Source organism: Zonotrichia leucophrys, chromosome 3 (genome assembly GCF_028769735.1).
Source record: "Zonotrichia leucophrys gambelii isolate GWCS_2022_RI chromosome 3, RI_Zleu_2.0, whole genome shotgun sequence".
Classification (NCBI taxonomy): domain Eukaryota; kingdom Metazoa; phylum Chordata; class Aves; order Passeriformes; family Passerellidae; genus Zonotrichia; species Zonotrichia leucophrys.
The window spans coordinates 57,573,199-57,595,462 of record NC_088172.1 but is presented as its reverse complement, the minus strand read 5'-3'; the positions used below and the strand labels follow the sequence as shown (position 1 = coordinate 57,595,462).

The following is a 22,264-nucleotide window of genomic DNA, read 5'->3' as shown; positions in this document are numbered from 1 at the left end:
TTTCCCTTGATTTCCTACAAGAAAAAGATAGGTATATTCTATGCATATATGGTTTCTTTGTCCTTGATTCAAAAATGGGATAGGTTGTTTACACACAGATTGACATAACTTCTGGCAGCACTCACCTGGCACAAGAAACTTACAGTGGGCATGCTGACAGCCAAGTTAATGAAATATGCAAAAGTAACACCATTATATGGCTTAATTTCTTCTCCCTTACAGCTGTTAATTTTTTTGCTCAGCCTAAATGTCTCTTTTTTTCTAAAATCATGTTCATTACATTTCAACACCACCACCATGATCCTCCAGGGAATACACACATTCTCAATAATGTACTGGACCTCAGTAATATTAAAGCCTATTTGTTCACTAACAAAATCTTCATTATCTCCTCAAATTTTGAATTGGAACACTGAGTTTTAAATATTAACATACTTTTAACCCAGTGAATCCTACAGTCTTGGGCCAAAGCATACCCTTGGCTTATTCCTAAATTCAATATACAGCAAGACCTGGACAAACTTGAGATGTGGGACCACAAGAACATTAAAAAGATAAAAGATTCCAAGTGCAAGGTGCTGCACCTGGGTCAGGGCAATCCCAGATATGACTACAGAGCGGGAGAAGAGCTGACTGACTCCAGCCCTGTGGAGCTTGGAGGACCCAGTGGATGAAAAGCTGGAGAGGACCTAGCAAGGTCCTGAAGGCCAATAACATCCTGGGCTGCATCAAAAGAAGTGTGGCCAGTGGGTCAAGGGAGGATTCTCCCTTTCTTCTCTGCCCTCATGAAACTCCATCTCAAGTTCTGAATCCAGGTCTGGAGCCCTCAGCACACAAACCTGTTAGAGCAGGTCCAGAGGAAGAGGAACACAAAGACAATCAGGGAGCTGGAACACTTCTCCTTTGAAGACAGACTAAGAAACTGCGGTTGTTCAGCCTGGAAAATACTCCAGAGACAGCTCATCGCAGCCTTCCAGAAATTAAAGGAGGATAACAAAAAAAGAGGGAAAGTGACATTTTACATGGGCAGATAGCGACAGAACACGGGGAATGGTTATAAAGTGAAAGAGAAGACAGTAAGCTTAGTTAAGAAAAAAATTTACATTATGAGGGTGGTGAGGCACTGGAACAGGCTGCCCAGAGAAGATGTAGATGCCCTATCCCTGAAAATAGTCAAGGCTGGATGGTGAGCAGCCTGGTCTAGTGGAAGATGTCCCTGACCATGGCAAGAGGGGGTGGAACTAGATGATCTTTAAGGTCCTTTCCAATCCAGGCCATTCTGTGATTCTATGATGCCTACCACACATTGGCTATCTTTCCTTTGGTTTTCATATTTTCTCTGCCTTACTTGTTACTCCATACAACTGTTCTTTCATGTTTCTTCTTGTATGAAGATTATCTGTTAACCTAAAACCAAAGGTTCATTATAAATGCATGGAAAAAATTGGTTGCTCTTCAGCCCCATAGGATATTGCAGTGAGACACCCTTCTGATCACTGCTAACATCAGCATGTGTACCAACAACTACTTATGTTCCCAAATGCACATCACCTTCTATGCCACAGGAACAGGTGAGTAGCTTTAGACAACCTCAACTGGTTGCCATTTTACCCAAGCCAGTAAGAGAAGCTACTCTCCTCTTGCACTTACTAGCAATGTCAAAATTAAACCATGTTGCAAGTTCCAGCAATGCTATTCCCCTCTGACACTTTTCCTACCTTGAATTGACTTTAATCCATAGTGGGAAACTTATCTGGTACTGTCAATCTGTGAGGCTGCTTTAGCCAACCAAAAGCACTCCTGAAGTGCAGAAAGCTAGGCTATACTTTGGACTGCTGTGGAGTGATAGTTTAAACAAGAGGTTTTCCCAATGGATAAACTGCTTTAGTCCTTAGAACCCGTTCACAACTTTAAAAATTTCTCCACAATCACAAAATCCACAAGCTAGTTTGGGGTTGCTTTGCACTGTTTTCCATTTAAAACAATAGTTGACATCATAATTAAAAGGCAACCCATACTTTCAGTGCTTTTTGAAAGAACATCACTCTCCTCCATCCCCCATTTCAGTCACAACCAAACACTTGCAAAATGTGTATTCAGGTTCTGCTGGCAGTGACAGTTTCTCCTTATGGAAGAGATCATTACCATACTTCTGCCACTGAAAAAAAGGAGAGGAAACACACTTGTTTTCAGCTAAAACAAAACTGGTCTCCTCATCCTATGGAGTCTGAGAAGCAATGATAAATTTCAAGACTTCATGTAAAAGTAAGACAAACTCAGACATCCAGTAAAAAGGAAGTTTAGACAAAATTAGTATTAATCAAAATACTAGCCCAGTGCAAAAATTCTAGAATCCACTTGTTTTCTAAATATAAATAATTTTAGTTAATCCTGTGTAAGTGCCTTATCACATCAGCTCACTTAGAGACAATGCTCATGGAAGGTCATGTCCAGACCCAAATTCTTCAACTGAACCTTCTTAATTATCTCTCTTATTTTCATTTTAAAGTACCCTTAATATAGAGGGAACAATGTTATGAGGGATGAAAGTCTCCCACAACTGGGCTAAATTATCTGCTTACAGATAAAAGCTGAATAGTTTAAGACTGTATTCTTCTTACTGAGAACTATGGAAAGAAAGTCAGAGTTAATTTATCATTACACTGCTGAGCTATATGAAGTGAAAGATAATGGCCTACAAATTGATATGTAACTATTTCACTGAAATAGCTGGGGGACTGCTTTTAACTCTTGATGCAAACACATAGCAAAGAAGTGAAACATCATTGGTAGGCTTCCCTCTTCTCTTTCTGAAAGCATTTCCCCCTCTTCCAAAAGAGAAAATTGCCCTGCTTACTAATAAAGAAAAAAGAGGGAAAGGAGATGTTTGTGTAATCTGTGACTTTTATTATGCTTCCATCCTTCTCAGAGGTGCCCAAGAATCCCAAATATTGAGTAACTTTCATTTAACCTCTGAAATTTAAAGTTTAATTTCAGTAACAGAAAGAAGAGAAAGACATTTGTTTCAAATTGCTTGCTGTCTTGGAACTTGCTGCAAAAGAATACTCCTCTTTGTAGCAAAAAATAAGAGAGAATAATAACCAAGAGACTTCCAATATTTGATATGGAACATCCAAAATTGAATGTGAAGGGTGAGTGATTATTTCAGGGCTAATAATGCATCCCTTCTTAAAAGAAAAAAAAAATTAGGAAAGCAAAAAATCATAGTTCAAGAACTGAGTCCAAAAACAGCAGGTGACAGAAAGGACTGACCTCAGATGACTGTTCTAGGATCATATCCCAAAACCCAGCACAATTAGCACTAATTGATCAGCAGTCTCAGCAAAAATGCCAAGATTTGAGCAAGCACTGAAAACCAAGTCTCCACCTCTCCCCAGAAAGGATGCTTTCTTCAGGTCAGAAATCTGGAACACCAGTGCAGCAAAACCAACTCTTGCCCTATTAGCACAACACTGTACTCATAAATACAGTGCTCATCAGCAAATGAGGAGCATCTACAGATTCGTAGAATCATTAAGGTTGGAAGAGACCTCTAAGATCTTCAATTCCAATCATTCACCCAGCACAGCCAAGTTCAGCTCTAACCCATGTCCCTACACAACCCATCTACACATTTTTTTCAACACTTCCAGGAATTTTAATTTCACCACTTCCCCGGGCAGCTTATTCCAATGCCTGACCACCCTTTCATAAAGAACTTTTTCCTAATGTCCAATTTCAACCTCCCCTTGCACAACTTGAGTTGAGCAGCATTTCACTTTGTTACTTCACTTGCAGCACCTACCATATTTACCATGTACCATAAGCCACAAGTAAATAGAATTACTCTGCGACTATGAAAAACTGCTCTCTTAGTGCAACACAGGATATCAATTATCAAAAACACCACTGACATCTTCCACCCACATTCAATTACCCAACTATGCAGGGCTGAGCAAGTCACTTTTGCTTTGAAGTAAAATCCTTTGCACCAAAGTATATCAAAAGTGCCCAGCATGAAAACATCACAGAGCAGCCAGAATCCAACGCAGGTCTGCAAGCAGTGGATATGAAATAGAAAACTCTCAGGGCAACTTTGGAACATGATGTCTCTTACAGTTTGTCTTGATTAAAAACAGAGGGGAAGGCAAAAAGGAGGCCAGAACTCTTCCAGAGTCCCTGACGACTAACAGTGACAGAACATCTTCAAACAGCATTATTTTCCCAGCTACCTAGTGAGAGCAGCTTTTCTTAAAAATAAGCTCAAATGATCTGTCTGAAGAAGACAAGAAAAAACTGTCAGTTCTCTAGACTCAAACTGGTGAAGGACTATGCTGTTCTAGGCAGCTACTGCTTCACAACTTCATGAATTTGGGATGGGTAATTAAGCCCTAAGGGAAAGAGGGGGGGGGGGAAATTGCTTCCTGAAAAATAGCAGTAATCAAAAAGCACTGTGGCAAAATGATATGGCAAGAGGGTCTCATATCAAATATTGATCCAGCTCCTGTAAACATGTGAAGTTCATGGAAGTCAAGTTTCTCATTAATGCTACATTCATGCTTTAATAGAACTACCTTATATTTTAGATTTATTTTTGCTGCAATAGCAAAATATTTTCAGCTTAAAAACCAGAGTTGCCTTTAAATAAATGTAAGAGGATTCTAGAAGCCTGTCCTGAAATATTTCTCTCATCTCCTCTCTCCTTTCCTCCCTTACACATTACTACAAAATGCTATTAAAAAAGGCACTACATCCTAGAACCGATCTTAACTTTTGTTAAGCTGCATTTTGTTTCCAAATAGGAATGACTGGTGCAGCACTTAAGAATACTGAAATTCTGAAGCTTTATGTCTTCTCCCATTTTGTTTTTCCTTCTTATTTCACCTTAAAGAAACCATTCTATTTCTAGAGAAGCTCCCTGATACATAAAGGACTAGAGAGCACAAGGGTTTACAATAATGTACCCATTTATTATACAGTTTTATTTGGCACTGATCCTAATTAGACAAATGGCAAAACAAAGTGGTTTCATTTAGGTCAGCCCCATCACTCAAGATGTGCAAAACCTTTCTGTCTTCTACTTTAGTTCTGAAAACATTATCTGAAAATGTAGAAGCAGGGGGAAGGTTAGATGACAAAGTTTTATGCTATATTAAAATGCCTTCTAATCATAGGCACATAATTCAGATATGCACCAAGTGCCTGACTATACTGCATTACCACCATTGAGGTTAGACTACAGCAAAAGGATTTGCAAATGAGTACATGCTGTGGCTGTTCAGCAGACTCATAGCAGGCCCCAATTTAGATCAAAATTCAGCAGAGAAGGAAGAATTTTTTCACATGGAGTAAAATCATGAAGCTCCTTTTCATAGGAAGTGAGCAGCCCGCAGCTGAAAACTGCTGCTCTATCGTTTTGACTATTTTAGTCTTCACTTATAAGCTAATAGGGCACTAGCACAGAGAATCACAGAAAATCACAAGTTGGAAGACCTCTGGAGGTCAAACCTCCTGCCAATTCCAAGAATTAATTTCAAAGCTGGGTGTGCTGCTAAGGGCCTTATCCACTACAAGTGTTAATACCACCAGAGATGGAAATATAACAGCCTAGTTTTTCAGGCAGCCCACTCCAGTGTGCAGTTACATCTCCTGTGCAGAATTGTTGTCCTTACACCCAATTCCCTTGCTGCAGCATATTCCCACTGGCTCTTTTCCTTCCACAGGGCCCCTACAAGAAGAGCCTGGCTCCATCTTTTATAGTAACAACTCACCAGGTATGCAGTGACAGCAGCTGGAAATTCCTGGAGCCTTCTCTCTTCCAAATTAAATGAAGTCAGCTCCCCTGCTGCTCTACTCATGTCCTGTGCTCCAAGCACCGCACTCTCCCCCCCAGTCTCTCACTATCTGTCAAACTGGGGGCCTGAAGCCAACTGCGGTATTCCAGACATGACCTCATGAGTGCTAAGTAGAAAAACATAAACACTTCTTCCTGTTTGGCTATAATCCTTCTCACACTTGTACCAATGCATTGAATCACTCCTTCTCAGGTGCAAAAACTGGCTTTGAGCTTTTTTGGGGCTTTTGAAAAAACTCATGGGGTTCCTGTCAGCCCATCCCTCCCTCTTGAGACCCCAAGGAATGGGAACAGAACTGTTCCTCCACTGCGTTCCTCCACAGTCTAGTATCATTCACAAACCTGCTGAGTGTACTCTGTCCCACTCTGGATTCCTAACAGTACCAGTCTGTTTCATAAACTGTAATTCATAAACTGTACCAGTCTCTGTTTTATCCCTTGAGGAACACAAATGCTCCAGACATTTTCTTCCCACATTTTGGGTCATCTGTCTTGTCCATATCTCTGATTTGGCTGTGAAAGATTGCATTCAAAGTCTTTCTAAAAATCATGATCAGGGAACAGCACTGCTTTCCCTACATCCAAAGACACAGTGACAACTTTCTCACAGAAAGCAAACAGCTTGGGTACCCTTCTCAAAATTCAGGATGGCTCTTCACAGTCACCATCTTGTCTTTTGTGCTTGGAACTGCCTTACTGAAGTAAAACACTGCAATGGGAAATGTTTTCTTTAAGCACTGAGGACACAGGAGTCCTTGGGGAAAGACAATAAGCTCCTAAGTCTCACCATTAAAAGGTTTTCCCAGTAACTTAACTTCAAGTTTTCCTTTGAAATTCTGCTCATTCTTCTACACTCCAACTCCAATCACAACCAGAATCCACATCTTTCTTCATGAACCAACTTACACTATGCCAGAATGTCTATGGAAGTTCAGAGGATCTCATATCTCTCTAACCTATCAAAACATAAAAATATCCCTCCAATATCCCACTGTTTTGTTTTTTTTACTAGACCCCTCTGAAAGTCCAAAGGAAATCAATCAGTAAATAACATGCTAACAGTTAACAGCATCTTGCCTACACACCAAAGCCCCTAATAGTGCTTGTCCATCACTGACAGAGTATACACAAAGGTGCAATTTGATACCAACGGAGAACTGAATTCCATTATAGTTATTACATTTCCAACTGGAATTTAATTTCTTGCCCATATTTCTTGTTTTCACAGCTTTTGACTCACTGGATAGTCATTTCCAACCTTCACTTACCTCATTTTTTAAAAGTTATTAAAAATTTTCTCCCTTCAGCCTTCCATTATTTCTTTAGCTGCAGTGATCATTCTATAATAAAGGCCAGAAGTAAATCAACTGTGACCTCCCAAGACTTCAAGATGCCTATCATTTCAAGTATTGTCCACCAGTCTTCATCTTTACAACTTTTAATCCAAATCCACGAAGAAATTATGTCCATCTCATTCATTTTGAATGATCAGTGACTGACACTCATTCCTAGCCTGTTCACGTTCCTTGCAAATAAGGTTTATATTCTGTCTCTAAACACCATCAAGGTACCTTGCTGCCCTTGATTAGCTGTATGCCAGCTCTATTCTGCTTATCAAGAACCCACGTCATGTTTTGTCCCAGCCCTGTACATACTCTGTCTCAAGAAATGACACTGAAAACCACTTCTACAATCACTCCACTGCAAACAAGCTGTGGGTGTTCTGAGGTGGAGCGGTTTCCAGTTACACTGCTCAGTTGTTTTCTAAAATGGTAAATCCTAAACTCCTGAGAGGCTGATCATTAGATATTACTTAATACATTTCCTTTTCAAAATAGCCATTTGTTTCTTATCAGTTCACTCCTAGCCTTATTGTATTAGGGTAGATAATAGTCATTATTATCCAAGGCTCCCTTTAATTCTCACCTCCTCCCTTCAAGGAGGCTTTTTTGTAGATCTAAATCTAATTAGAATGTCCTTTATACAACTAGAACCATATCAAGCAGCCTGGAGTTAACTTGCTCATCTAAAAAAAGAAACCGTCTGCATAATTTAGCAATGCTTTTGACGACACTGCTCCATTTTCCAATCAACAACCTGCTTAATACAGTAGCCTACTTCAGAACATGTTTCCAAAATTAACTTTAGGTCTCACTTCTGCTGTCCAATGAATGTACTACATTGCTGCTCCTCCTCACCCACATTTGGTTAACCGTATTTTATACCTGAATATGTCAAGTGTAAATGATTTATTTTCTAAATCAACTTGAAGTCATGTAAACATTTAAAACCTTACATCTTTGTTGACTTCATTGGAATCAGGATGAGCCTACACATTTCTCAACACAGCCTCCCAGGCTTTTTTTTTTTTGGGCTGCCTCCACGAACTTCTTTTTTTTTTTTGAAAATTTCATAGGAACAGAGACTTTGCTGCTACTCTCAAAATTCAACATGATGTAAATGTATTTTGGAATGCATCACCAGTATCAGAGCAAAAAAAGGTTTTGGCTGACCCCAGCATTCACTGTGCTTGTAACTTCCTGCAGTTTTACAAATTTAACACTGGCCATTAAAAAAACAGCATAAAATGAGAGGACTGCATTTTAAGTTATGTATTCTTAAAAAAATACCTCAGGAGACATGTTTCTGATGCATTTCATAGCTGAGGAAGTCAGGAACTCACCTAAGTTGCCACATGAAGACTCATGTTGGATCAGGTTTGAGAATTGAGTATTTTACATGAAGACAGTTGAATTTTATTATTTTTTTAAGCAGGTTCTTCTAAAGAATTAAAAAAATTAGAGAAAAAAGAGAAAAAATCCTCTCAGCAACTAGGTTTGTTCCTCAGCCTGTTTTCCAGGGGAAGAATGCTCCAGTTCCTGAATGCTAGCAGTGTGTTTTAAAAATACACAGTCAAATTACACAAGCAGGATACATATTTCAAGATAATCATTTAGCTGTCTGCCAGAGATGCACTATTCTTTACCTTCCGTCAGGGAAGTTAGAGAAAGTTTCACAATTCTCTATTTTTGTAAGTAATGTTGTAGCTCCGGTCTCTCAGAAAAGATGTATCAATTTGTACCTCAAAATGATTTTTTTCTGTTATTAATTCATTCTAGCCTGAGCTAGTTGCATATTATTATAAAAGTCTTTCTTTAAGGAACAATCATATTAGCAAGAACATAGAGCAGATGACAGCCGTACAGTTTTCTAATTGTTCATTATCAGCATCAAAGTCTTACACAAGAGTTTTGAAACAAAGCTGCTAGCAACAATAAAGCAAAACTTATTACATACTGACTACAAAATGGCAAGTGCAGACATTTTGCCCTCTTATGCCACTAATTTCAAGGTAAAAGAATCAAACAGCAACAAGTGAAAAGGTCTATCTGGCAAAATTCACCTTGGTAAGAAAATGATTTGTGAAAGAAAAAGCAGCAACAGAAGAAATATCCTAAACTTTGGATTTTGTGGTTTTCAGCCATGCTCTAGTATGTCAACAATTTGTTTATTTTTGTTTCTGCTATAAAGAAATTTGAAAAATGTGGACTATGAAAAGCTGATTGCTACTATTATATGAGGTTGTTAAAAGGAACAATCATGACTTTTCTCAGTACAGTTAAATGATAAAGCCTTACTACTTCTTTAATAACCAGTGCAGTTAAAGAAAAAAACCTCTAAACTTCAAGAATTTGTCTTAAATACTTTATTGGCCTTCTGTTGCAATTCAGAGGACACTTCACATGAAACATTTAGATGTAGTTCATGAAGCACCTACCTATACAATGCAATAATTTACACACTACAGTAAATAGTTTTTCTTCTGCAGATCTGAACTATACCAGTGTATCCAGACAGTGCACAAGACACGTACAAACATCTGACATTGCAAAGACAGGAGTACACAGGGCACTACAAGAAATCCTTCCTGACTTGCTGTCATGGTTGCTCTTAGTAATTTCCATACATTTTCTCATCTAAGCATTAACATTTCCATCACCAGACTTCCATCTATCATTGCCTTACATTGACACCTGCTGGAAGTGACTGGGATCGTAAACCATTTCTTTTTTCTGCCTCAATTAGTGCCTGATTTAACTCTACAAAAAGACTAACAATTCTACCTCCAGTAAACTAAACACAGATATCTGAAAAACTAAGCCACATGACTTTTCAAAAGCAAAAAAAAACAAACATACACTGTGTAATTTTAAGCAACATGTAATTCCCAAGGCTATTACTGCATGGGTTCTCAATCAGAAAATGTATTTTCATAACAGCCTTTTAGAAGATTTTTTTCACTATCCCTTGGGTAGATTTAAACTCAACAAATTAAGCATACATCCATTAACTAGGCTCTCAGGATAATTAGCAAATAATTATAACTGCAGGAGTCACTAAATAGCGGCTTGACAAACATTTTACAAACAAGTTTATACAAATAATGTAACTAAACAGGTAATTATAACCTATATCTTTACATTATTTAAAAAATTTTGCCTTATTCACAAAAGCAAACAGGCTGTTTATTGACAGCTGATAGATAAGAACAACTGAGGAACGTTTGTTAAAGCAGCTTGTATGTACACAAACTACTGTCTCTCATTCTTTATAATGAAGATGCATCTATTGGTACAGCTTGGTAAACTGAAGCATGCTGAAACTGCCATCTGAAGAAAATGTTCTGCCCCATATGCCAGAACTTCATCTACAAGCTTCACTGAACAACATTCTGCATGATACTTTTTCCTTACTTTTAAACCCTACTCTAAGGATGGGCTCCCTCTCATTTGATGTCATTTTTAAATTCCTCACAACACAAAGCACATCTCAGATTGAAGCAGGTAGGATGAGTTAAGGTGGCTTTGCTCTATCATCAGAACAAGACTTTGGTTCTCGCACACCTTGTATGCAAAAACACAGACGTATTTTCATCAAAAAACACAGACACTTTTAAAGTATCATAAGCAGCAAGAAGAGAAAAACAATTTCAAAGGCAGCCAAATAGAATTTATGTAATGTCAGTATCTTTATAGCTGAAGACCTATCAAATTTTATAATTTTGCAAAGTTTTAAGACAGAATCCTTATATTAGAAGTTCAATAATATTAGCACAGTATGACCACCTCACACAGGCATCAACACTGCAACACTATTAACTCACAGAGTTTACAGATGAGTTAGAAGTTTATTAATTTTATTCACTTATTTTAATCTGGTGAGTGATCAAAACTACTTTTAAAAGTGAATTTTACTAGGTATCCTAGATTATCACCACAGTATTAAGGTTCAGAACTAGTGAGCACATGAAAAAAACCAAAATGTAAACACCATCTTTGGAAACAGAAATAATCAGCAACCAAAACAGGTACCATCAAAACCAGCAATAAGTGGTAGCCTATGTCAACATGCTTTTCCTCAAACTTTTCTTGATTTTCTTAACTGAAAGAGCTCAGTCGGTGAAGGCAGAAATAAATGGCTGTGTATTAAGTCTGCCAAACTCATTCCTAATTAAAAGCTTCATAAAGCTCAAAAGAAAAATAACACTGGGCATGGAAAAACACAGTTATTCTACATAATAGGTACACAGGAGTTAAAGAATCACATATACCAAGAAGTAACTAACTCCCTAGGAAAAGAACTGGTTGCATTTTACAAAAAAAAAAAAAAAAAATCTCAGTGAACATAACAATTTTCCTCCCAGACACCTAAATGATGGGCAAGAGAGCACTTTTCTAAAAAAAATGTATCACTCGGACAAGCACAGGGTTGTTTTGTTCCGAGTTGTTTTTTTTTCTTATTGTATTTTTTAACAAAACACACATGGAAAGCATAACAGGCTTAAATACACCAGATAGCCAAGATGATTTTGACACTCATCCCATGCTCACTTTCTTTTCTTTTTATCTCAGAAAGACAGAGTTAGCAATACACACACTCGACATTTAGGGCTTACATTTCCTACCTTACAAAGCTTCTGGTAACGGGGAGAAGAAACTGCCATCCTCTGTAAACGATGCAACAACACCACAACTTTCTGAAGAGAGGTTCTCACCACAGCCATCATTTTAAGTTTGCCACACTTCTGAAGATACCTCAGAATTTGCATTATAAATGAAGAGCAACTATCATTTCCTCCCGGTCACTGGACAATGATTTGCCAGCTTTCTGAGCATGCTCTCTTCCAGGACTGCTTTTGCAAGCTACAGGCTTTATACGTTTCAAAGGCAAAGAAGATTGATACAGCATAAGTTTTTCTCCCAAAATAACCCCACAAAACAAATGCAGAAAGATAACAGCCTTCACAGATTCCTCTAATCGGTGCTGCTCAGCTCTGCTTCTGCAGAGGGCAAATGAAGTTGAGCAGCCGATCGTATGCCTCCGTTCAGGAGTGCACTAAATAGCCAGAAAAAGGTTATTAATTTAAGCCTGAAAGCTGCAGGAACAAAAAAGGAATTCCTTCAGGAAGACGGCTCCAGCGTATCACAACAGTTGTTCCTCCCTAGTAGCTGCTTTCTATCAGCAGACAGAGTGTTTGCTTCCTCACTCTGGGAAAGGATGCTCTCGTTCTCAGACTAAACGCAGCTCTGGCAGAGCTGTAGAGTGAGTGAATAACAGATTGTGTTATAAATCTTGAGAGAGGAGCACAGGGATACCTGCCCTAATTATATCAGCCATACGTTAAAGGCTAATAAATCACACAGACGTTTCTCAAAACTAGATTACCCAACACAAAAGGGAAAATTGCAGGGGGTAAACCTCTTTTTATAAAAACTCTTTTAAAGCACATTTAGTCAAAGGGATCTAAAGGATCCCACTTGCATCAGAAAGTAGCAATGTTTTTCACAAGTCATTTCCAATTAAATATTTTCCAAAATGACTTTAGACAAGAAAAAGATAGGGTTTTGACAAAGTAAAAGCATACAGTTGCATCATCAACCCCTTCTCTAAGTCATCCTTGAATCCAAAGAGCTAACATAATTTTGATGTATTTCCCATGACAAAGCAGAATTATTTAAGCCATCTAAGGATGATGATAAGATGTTCAAGAGCATGGAAGTGGTTTCCTACCAGCAAGGCACTGCCAGTGCAATAGAGCAAACATACCCCTAGGTGTGGCAAAACTGCAGCATCGCCAAAGCCAGCTACTCACTGCTTCCAAAGATGCTTTGATGAATCTACTTAAACCTGTATCAGAGGGGCTGCTGTAGCAAAGGTTCAGGGAGGCCTGAACACAGTAGGTGAAGTACCAATCATATGATTTAAAGTGCATATTTCCACATGAAAAGGTCCCTACATGTTTCAAGCACATCAATCAGCACAATATGCAGGCAACAGCTATCCTGACAAGTTTGTATGATCCAAAATAATGCACAGCTTAGATGTCAGTGCATTATACACTGCTTTGCTTCTTCTAAGGCACTTTCCTAGGAAGGAGATGAATGCAAGGTTCAGGTTCTTCAGGACATTTAAAAACTCTTCCCATCTAATTCTGTGTAAACCTTTTCATCTTTACTTTTAGGACTAAGTCAATGTTTCTACCACTCTTCCACATAAACCCCATTTCCCTGTACTCTGCTTTCTTGATGCATCTGCAACAATAACAACATCAGTTTGAACAGATAAACAGATACACAGATTCCACACTATATTTACAAATCTTACCATCTGTATTCACCTTGCCAGAAACACTATTTTCTCATCTTCATGACTTATTTGAACTGTTCCTCTGCATGCCACTGCTCCTGGCTTACATCCCTTCCACCAGAAGTCTGCTTCTTTAATTTTCCAGATTGAGCCTACCATGATTAGCTGGCATGCTCTTACCAAATATCTTTTAAGGAAACCTGTGAAGCAGCAGAACTCTGAAACCATGAAAGCATTTAGAAATGACTGTGCAAAAGCTCACACCTCTTCTGTGCAAGAGAGACCCCACAGTCCACACCTTCCTTATTTCCTTCTACTCTTTATCTTCCCAGATCTTTCAATTTACGAGTTGGAATCAAGCAGTGAGACAAAACAGCAAGCTACTACTTATGGTAACTTCTTTTAAAATACAACAAAATTTTTAAATTATGTTGAACACCCTTACACGTATAGGACCAGGATTTCATATACCTTGCATTACTACTTACCATTTCCTAGCTTATTTTCTGCATCTTTTTTCAAATCAGGTTTTAATCTCTTCCAAGTCACTGCTAAATATTTTCCAAAACAGACTGTAGTGTTTTGGCACTAACCTGAATGGAAAAACTTCTAGAAGGTTTAGATACTGAGAGAATTAATTGAACTGACTGATGATATAATTTAGATGTCTGCTTTTTAAAAAGACATTGCAACCACACTCAAAGTTTTCATTATTTGCATAGCACTGTTGCTGGCTTCAGGTATCACAATGAAAGACAAAACAAGGCTTCAGGGCTCAGATCATTGATTCCACTGTAGAGTGACTTGAGCTGCAGCCAAATAAGTTAGGCCCCAAATGTAATGGAGGATAGTCCTCCCATGCATGCACAGATGCCAGCTTAACAGATGATCCTGATTTGAAAATGCATGACATGTTACAGCAGCAACAACAACAAATTCATCACCTTTTGTCTAAGTTCAGCTCATTTCACCTAGAATTTATCACATGTTGAACTCATAGAAAAGTTTTACTTAATACACAGGCCTTTGGAGCAGGGGCATCTTCACACAGAGCAGAGAAGGTTATAACTCCTGCATTCTTCTGGAAACCATTTAACCACTAACCTTAAAACCAACACTTCTTTACATATTCCACAAGGCACCAAGAGAACAACACTGTCATTTTATACCACATAACAGGGGAAGAAAAGGAAATTATCTTTGTCTAATCAGATAATAAGCTTAAGAACTTGCAAGGGAGTGGGCTTGATCTTTTGAGGTACAGCAAGATGTTGGAAGTACATTTCGTTTTCAGAAGTGCAACAAATACTTGAAAACATAAACAGTGATTTTGGAGTCATGATATGAACGTCTTCATTTACATTTAAAGACTGTAAGATGGTAGGGGATAAAGTTCATTCTGGAAGTCATTATCCTATCACAGTCTTTGACATGCTCCACTTCCTAGGGTAGCCAAAAAGGCTTACCATGTTATGTGAGGTCATGGGTGAGTTAAGTGATGATACTTCATGTGCACAGTCTCAAAGATATGGACAATATCAGGTACCAGATGCTGAACCAGGGGAGGTCACGATCCAGCACCTCCACCTGCCTTTTCAGCAGTGACAAGCCAGGACAGCGTGCAAAGTCAGGAGTTGGTCATAGACCTTCTTCTCTCACAGAAGTCTTGCACAACAGCTCTCCCCTCATGCAGCACAACTCAGGCAATTTTAATCAGATTGCAGCACAACAAAGAATGGCAAACAACCTTCTACACACAGTGCTTCACAGCCACACAGAGCCAACAAACAAACTGTGAAATAACAGCTGTATCTTGGTGTGATAGACTACACAGAATGCAAGGCAATGCAGAAATAAGTGTATTTACACATAGCACTGCCTTCTGTTGTTCCTGTTCTTCTGTGCCCTGTTTTTAGCTCTTCCACCTCCACTACATTAGAGTAGTTGGCAGTGGCACCAATATAAATCGTAACATTAAGTTCTAGGTGTCACCACTACAGACTAGGCTCAGCATTTCACAAAAAGCCGCATCTCTACAGATGAGTTACCTGACTGACTAAAATAATTTGGTGAGTGACATGCCATCTTCAACAGATACAAGCTTCCACAAAACATTGTGCTCCTACTATGATTAGCAAGTATAACTTGCTATCAGGTATTTTTAAGAGTCTTGTTTCATTTCAATTCAGCGTAGATATGTTCAGATTAAGAGCAATACTAAAAGCAACAAGCAACATCTTTTTTTCATTATAAGCTGCTCAAACCCACTTAGATCACAGGTGACATTAATCCAAACACAGAGTGCAGGATTTAATAAGTGGTGTCACTTAAACTCCTCAGTCATTTCCAAGCTTTCCAGTCTGGGGCCTGAACATGAAAGAAGGCCAGCTGGGGAGCTGCTGGGCAGTAGGAGAGGGAGAAGAGGTAACCCAAGCACAACAACTTCTTGGATTGCTAAAAAAGCAGGAGGAAGGTGACAGACAGAAATAGGAGAGAGTGCAGCCCAGGAGGGCTTTACTTGGAGGGAAGTAGATTAAATTGTTTGGTTGAACAATCACACAACATGACTTGGTTTAATGAAGCATACACTTCCTGAATGCAGTCACCCTCCAAGGACATTTAAGAGCCCTCAGTGCCAAAGACATACACAAAAATGTGTGCTTCAAACCTTAAGAAGACAAATCTGCTTCTTTCATACACCTGACTTCTAAAACACTGTGTCTTAGGAAACACCTTTCAATAGGCTGCAGCTTTCTCCAAGCAAGTAGACAGCTTTTCTTTATAACATTTGCCATTGAGACAAAACCTCAATAACAGCAATATTATTTAGTTTCTCACCTGCATTTGCTTTCTGAGTTCCCTTATGTAGACACTGTCCTGAGCAGTGTTCTCACGCTCGGATGCATCTGCCAGAACATTTACTGTTGTCTCTGCTTCTTGAATCCACTTGAGGAAGCTCTCCAGATCCTTGTGTGAGGCCTGTATTGTCTTCATCTCTGTCTCCAAGAAATTCTGCCTATCAACAGCTCTGAAAACAAGACAAGTGTCAGAATATTCCCCCATAAGATACAACGTTATATACATAATAATGAAACTACTAAAAGGAAATCTGAAACACATCTCTAGTAAGAACAGAGATACAGCTTGTTTTATCATAATTTATATCACTGTTTTTAGTGTATCTATAGCTATCCACAGATGTCCTGAACTGGTTATATGTTTGACAGATTGTATTCTTTTTTAAAAGGTATGCAGTAAAAACTCAGTTATTAATTAAAAACCCAGGTTTTCCTTTTAGAGTGTTACCACCATCAACGTATGCTAGTCCAAAGGGTAGAAGTGTTATTGCCATGTGTGAAAAATGGGCTTTACCCCATCAACAAAAAACATATGGAGTAGAAGCACTGAGTGCTTGGGGTACTTTCACAGTGAGCAGAAACACTGCCATAAATTCTTAAGAGTTAAAATGCTAAGGGATGAAAAGTCAGATACCAGGTTCTTTTTGCTAGAAGACTTTTGACACAATCACTCAAACAAACAGAATAATACACTGCCATCCAAAATATGCTCAACGAACTTAAAAAAAGACAGGCAGAATATGGTCCAAATAATTTTCAAATCATCCAAAAGATTTCTAACTGATACAAACACTAAAGTTTGTGTCTGTATGAGGATTTTTTTCATGTAATAACAATATAATCAAAACATTTTATCAGCAACTTCAAATAATTTCCTAGGCAAAAAAAATCACCTTATAGTTCTGCATAACAGTACTGTCTTCTAGTGATTGAAATGAAACTCAGATGAGAAACTGTTATAGTCAGCAATTTTAAAAGCACTGATTAGCAACATTATTAAATTTAGACAAACTAAATTTCACCCATTTGAAGCTGTTATTCTGCTGCATTCCTTCTCCCAAAATCAGGATAAAAGAAACAAGCTATCCCATACTAGAACACTGTAGAAAAACCTCTAACAGAGTTAACAGCTAGAATGCTTCTGCTGAGTTAGTAGTTAAATTTTATTTTCACATCAAGCACTAGCTGTATTATAATATTTTAGGAGTAAAGTGATATACTTAATTTTAAGACAGACAATGCCAAAACACTCAGCATTTGGCATTTCCATGTTTCTGCAGGCAGGCCCAAACTTGTGTCTTCCCCATCCCTCATCTACTTCAGCTTTCTTTCCTCCTTTTCATGCTGTGCTGCTCAGCAGTATGAAGGAATAACTATGTTTGGAATTGTGAATTTCAAAACTAGTTAAAATATTCCTTTTAGAAAAGAAGCAGTGGGTGTTCAGTACCATTCAGGATGACATTTCAAAGCAAGTAGCCTGGTTTACTAGAACATCAGATGAGACAGCTACAAGTAAAAGCTGCCCTCTTTCAAGGACTGTGAGGAAATCTCATGCAACCCCAATTCTGCCAGGCTCACATTCCTAAATTTTAGCATAACCAACTGAACTTTTTAGAGACAATTTGCACAAAGATAGTGTTGCAACCCCTATTTTAGAAGCTGTGGTCTTACACCACTTGCTAATTGCTTTGGCCAAAAATAAGACTCTAAGAATTGTTTCTGACTTTGTGCTTGCCCAAGTTTTGGTGAGTAGCAAATGACAAGGACATCGAGAAGCTTTCATTCTTGCTTCTCACTTGCAGCTGGAATGCTTCACCCAGTCTTGAGAAAAAAAAATATGCAGCATGCTAGGGAAAACAAGTAGTTTGATAGATATTGTCCAGAAAAGATAATAAGCACCAGCTAAAAAATTAGAGCACACCAAGGAACTGTGAGAAAAATGTAAAGTAAAAGCAGTTATGAGCTCTAACTTCAAAATCCTCTCCCTCTGCAGGGATTTTCTTTCTTAGCAGGGGGTTAAGGCCAAAGGTGGAAGAACAGCAGGAAGAACAGACTGGTAATAAAGGTGACCTTCAAAGGAAAAGAACAGCCCCAAAGGATGAAACACCAAGTGACCCAGATCTCTAAGTCTAAGTACTGATGTATTAGATAGGAATTGAGACAACCTGAACTTTGAAGTTAACAACATTCATTGAAGAATATTGTCTTCATCCTAAAGTTTTAATTTCTCAAGTCTTCTGCTTGGTTGAGCTTTAAGGAAAGAATGAAATCCTATTACTGATCCACTGCTGCCATATATTTGAATTAAAGCTGAAAAACAATCCTGCCACTATATACATACAAATTTACAACTAATTTCCTAAGATTACATGGGTTTTTTTAAAGAGGAAATGCATAGCAAGCAGTAGTGACCAACACTTCAAAAGAGCAGATGGAAATACTTTCCTCCCCTGCTAGTAAGGACCTCAAGCATAAAATAGAAAATAGAAATTTTTTTTACAGGAGAATTCTGTACTGCAGCTTAAAAACTACCCCATGCTATAAAAACATAACTGATTTTCAAATAATTCTGACACAATTAGAGCAGCCTCAAAAGACAGAGGATCTGTGTATCTTCCAGGCTGCAAGAACTAAATGTGAGAAGAAGCTGGAGAATTATTTTCAAATGTAGCTAACCTATACAGTGATATTGGAGAAAGTCTACACAGATTCTACTGGCAAACATACACCCAAGAAAAAATTGTTACTCTGTTATTTCAAAGTTTTCATGGCTCTGTTTCAGGTTTCTGTTCCACCCAATTATTTTTCCAGATTTATACTAAAAATCTGCAATGCATACATGTGTGTGATCAAAAGAAATTCAGAAACTAACATCTGATACAGTACAGAAAGCAACTATAATCCATTACCAAGGCAGCACAATCACCTAGAATGACTATGGTTTCACCCTAAAGTATAAAAGTAGAACATAAATAGCCACTGGGCAAAGTATCCAATTTACACAATGTCAAGCTGAGGATCTTCAATCTCTTAATGCCATCAGTTTAAAATAAGCTTCTTCACTTTACATGCCATGGCTATAGTCTTCCTGGTAGCGTTCTTATGGTGACCAGAATCACAATCTTTCCAGGAGATGCTATGAAGGACCATTTCCATAGGGGTCCTTCAAGTGTGGGTGGGGGGAACAAACTGGTATTTTAAAGCATTATGCTATAAATACAGATTTATTCTTATGGAAGCCATAGGGCTACATGTCACTCTATGTATAAGTCCTAAATGTCCCAACATCTGTCACAAAAAGTAAGGCTCATCAGTGGTACTTCTATTTATTGCATTTAAAGCAAGTATAAAAACCTTCATCCTGTTGAAAAGGTGCTTTCACTGCACAGTCTCCCCTTTTAATTCTACTGTGCTGCTCAGATGGGGTTACACTGAGCAACTCCACACTGTCTGACCACTGGCTCTCAGAGTTGTCCTTTACATTCTGCCACTAGTTAATAAACAAAGCAGATATTCACCTTCCTTAGGCTGCAGACTTCAAACAGTAGCCCCAGTGATAATTAAGGAGCTTCAGTTATACACAACAAAATGCAGTAGCTTATTATTTTAGACTTTAAGCAGATTCAAAACTAATTAGAGGCTTCCAGGCAGGAGCCCTTCTTTCTGGTCACCTTCTCTGAATAGTGGGCAGTTTTATGCCAGCTCTAGCCATAGCACTGCAAAGCCTGAATGTGAATGAGACTAATACAGAGTTTTAGTCTACTGTCAATGCTAATCCAACAAGGAGCTGTTTTCCCTCATCCTCTAATTAACTAGGAAACAAGCAGTCACATCCAAAGCACAAAATGACAGAAGAACAATTTTCCTCCAAGGAAAGATAGGATGACATTCTACTCTGCTTCCTTCATTACCTGCTCACTGAGAATGGTCCTGCTGAGGAGGACTTGGGGGTGCTGGTGGGTAGGAGGCTGGACATGATCCAGTAATGTGTGCTTGCAGCCCAGAAAGCCAATTGTGTTCTGGGCTGCATCCAGGGCAGCGTGGGTAGCAGGGCAAGGGAGGGGATTCTGCACCTCTGCCACACTCTGGTGAGATCCCACCTGGAGTGCTGCATCCAGCTCTGGGACCCCAACATAAGAAGGATGTGGACATGTTGAAGCAGATCCAGAGGAAAAACTAAAACATTCTGAGGGCTGGAGCACCTCTCCTATGAGGGAAGGGTGAGAGAGTTGGAGCCTGGAGAAGCAAAGGCTCCCAGGGGACCTTGTAGCAGCCCTGCAGAGCCTGAAGAGGGCCTACATGAAACATGGAGAGGGACTTTTTGCAAAGGTATATAAGCACAGGACAAGAATAATGGCTCTAAACTGAAAAAGGGCACATTTAGTTTAGCTTCTAGGAAAAAATTCTTCACTGTGAGGGGGGTGAAGCACTGGAACAGAAGAAGCTGTGAATGTCCCATGCCTGGCAGTGTCCAAGGTCAGACTGAATGGGGCTTTGAGCAATCTGATCTAGAGGATTGTGGTCTGCCCATGGCAGGGGGGTTGGAACTGGATGATCTTTAAGGCCCCTTCCAATTCAAACCATTCTCTAATTTCACAAGTTCTATAATGCTCTCCTCCTCTCACTCCTCAAGAGATAACATCTCCTTAAGCTTTACAAAGTAGGCTTTTCATTCCTTTAACTGATGTCCCATTCCAAAAGCAGCTGCTTCTTTCACATACACATGTATACATACAGACTTCAGTTGTCATCTTTCCCACTCCCACATAAAGAGGATCAATTTTTCCTTCTCTCCATCTAACCACAATGCATATAGACTTTTAGATTTCAGTCAGACGCTATTCTAAATCTTAATTGTCTATCAATACCAAATACTCAAAAGAATTTCTGCAGAAATTAGATTATCCTGCAGGAAAAAAAAATTATGCATAGGAAAATATCACATTTTCATTGAGACATATCTGCAGATACATCTTAAATAGAGGATTAATAAAAAGAAGTTTCAATTAAGTCTCAATTACTATAGCACAAGTATTTTCTAGATGGGAGTACTGGAAGGATTGCACTTGAGAACCCAAAGCACAGCCCCATTCTGGGGAAGCTTCCATTAGATGAAAGGCCATAAGCAATTAATGGATGGGAAGATGAAGCTGAACACTTACAGCCTTACAAAAAGGAAGGACAATAACAAACTACAAATATATAAATCATACCAGTAATAAAGAATAAGAGAGGAACTTTGAAAGACACTTAGAGAATAATAGCCACAGGAAAACCTGAAACCAAACATGGGAAGTCCCTTCTTTTTCTGCTTAAAAATATACCACATAAATGGGAATTCATACAGAAGCTTTCCGTTGTGAACTGTGGGAATTTCAATCATCAAAAGAACTTGACTGCAATTGACTAATTATCCCCAGCAGCACAACATTCTGCACTAAAGCACACAGAGAAGAGGCTACAATACACATGTATACAGAGAATGCAAGTTTAAGGCACAAGCTACTACATATAGAGTGAAACCTTGTAGTTACCTTTGGTTGAGATTAACCCAGCAAGTGTTCATTTGGTCAGTGGTTTCCTTCACCTTCCTTGAGTCGTCATCACGATACTCTCGAAGTAGTTTATTAGAAAGATCATTGAATGCTGCTACTGTGATGTCACCTCTATGCAAATCCTGTACCAAGAGCTAAAAAGCAGTGCCAAATGAGACAGATTAAAATGAGACTATTTCTCATATTATGCATTTCATCACACATTATAAACCTCTCATTTTTTCCTCTTTTCTAAAAAGCAAAATGTTCACATTTTTCATCTAGGGGTAAAACCTTACAGAGAAAATCTATAGATATTAAATGTCCTGATAATGAACTAATCAAAGCATAAATAGGTGAGAAAAAGCTGT

General features: G+C 38.6%; 1 protein-coding gene across 5 annotated transcripts in view; it reads right to left on the bottom strand.

Annotated features, from left to right (window-relative positions):
* Positions 1-22,264, bottom strand: part of UTRN (utrophin) — a 341,485-nt gene that overhangs the window by 166,631 nt on the left and 152,590 nt on the right. For 4 of the 5 annotated variants that reach the window (XM_064708388.1, XM_064708386.1, XM_064708389.1 and 1 more), the window contains 2 exons: positions 21,894-22,048; positions 16,340-16,529 (listed from right to left, as the gene is read on the bottom strand). In XM_064708388.1, coding sequence (XP_064564458.1) covers positions 16,340-16,529; positions 21,894-22,048 — 345 coding nt within the window. Of the gene's footprint in view, positions 1-11,819; positions 12,445-16,339; positions 16,530-21,893; positions 22,049-22,264 lie in introns of those variants that run through there. The other variant, XM_064708390.1, reaches the window with a different exon arrangement.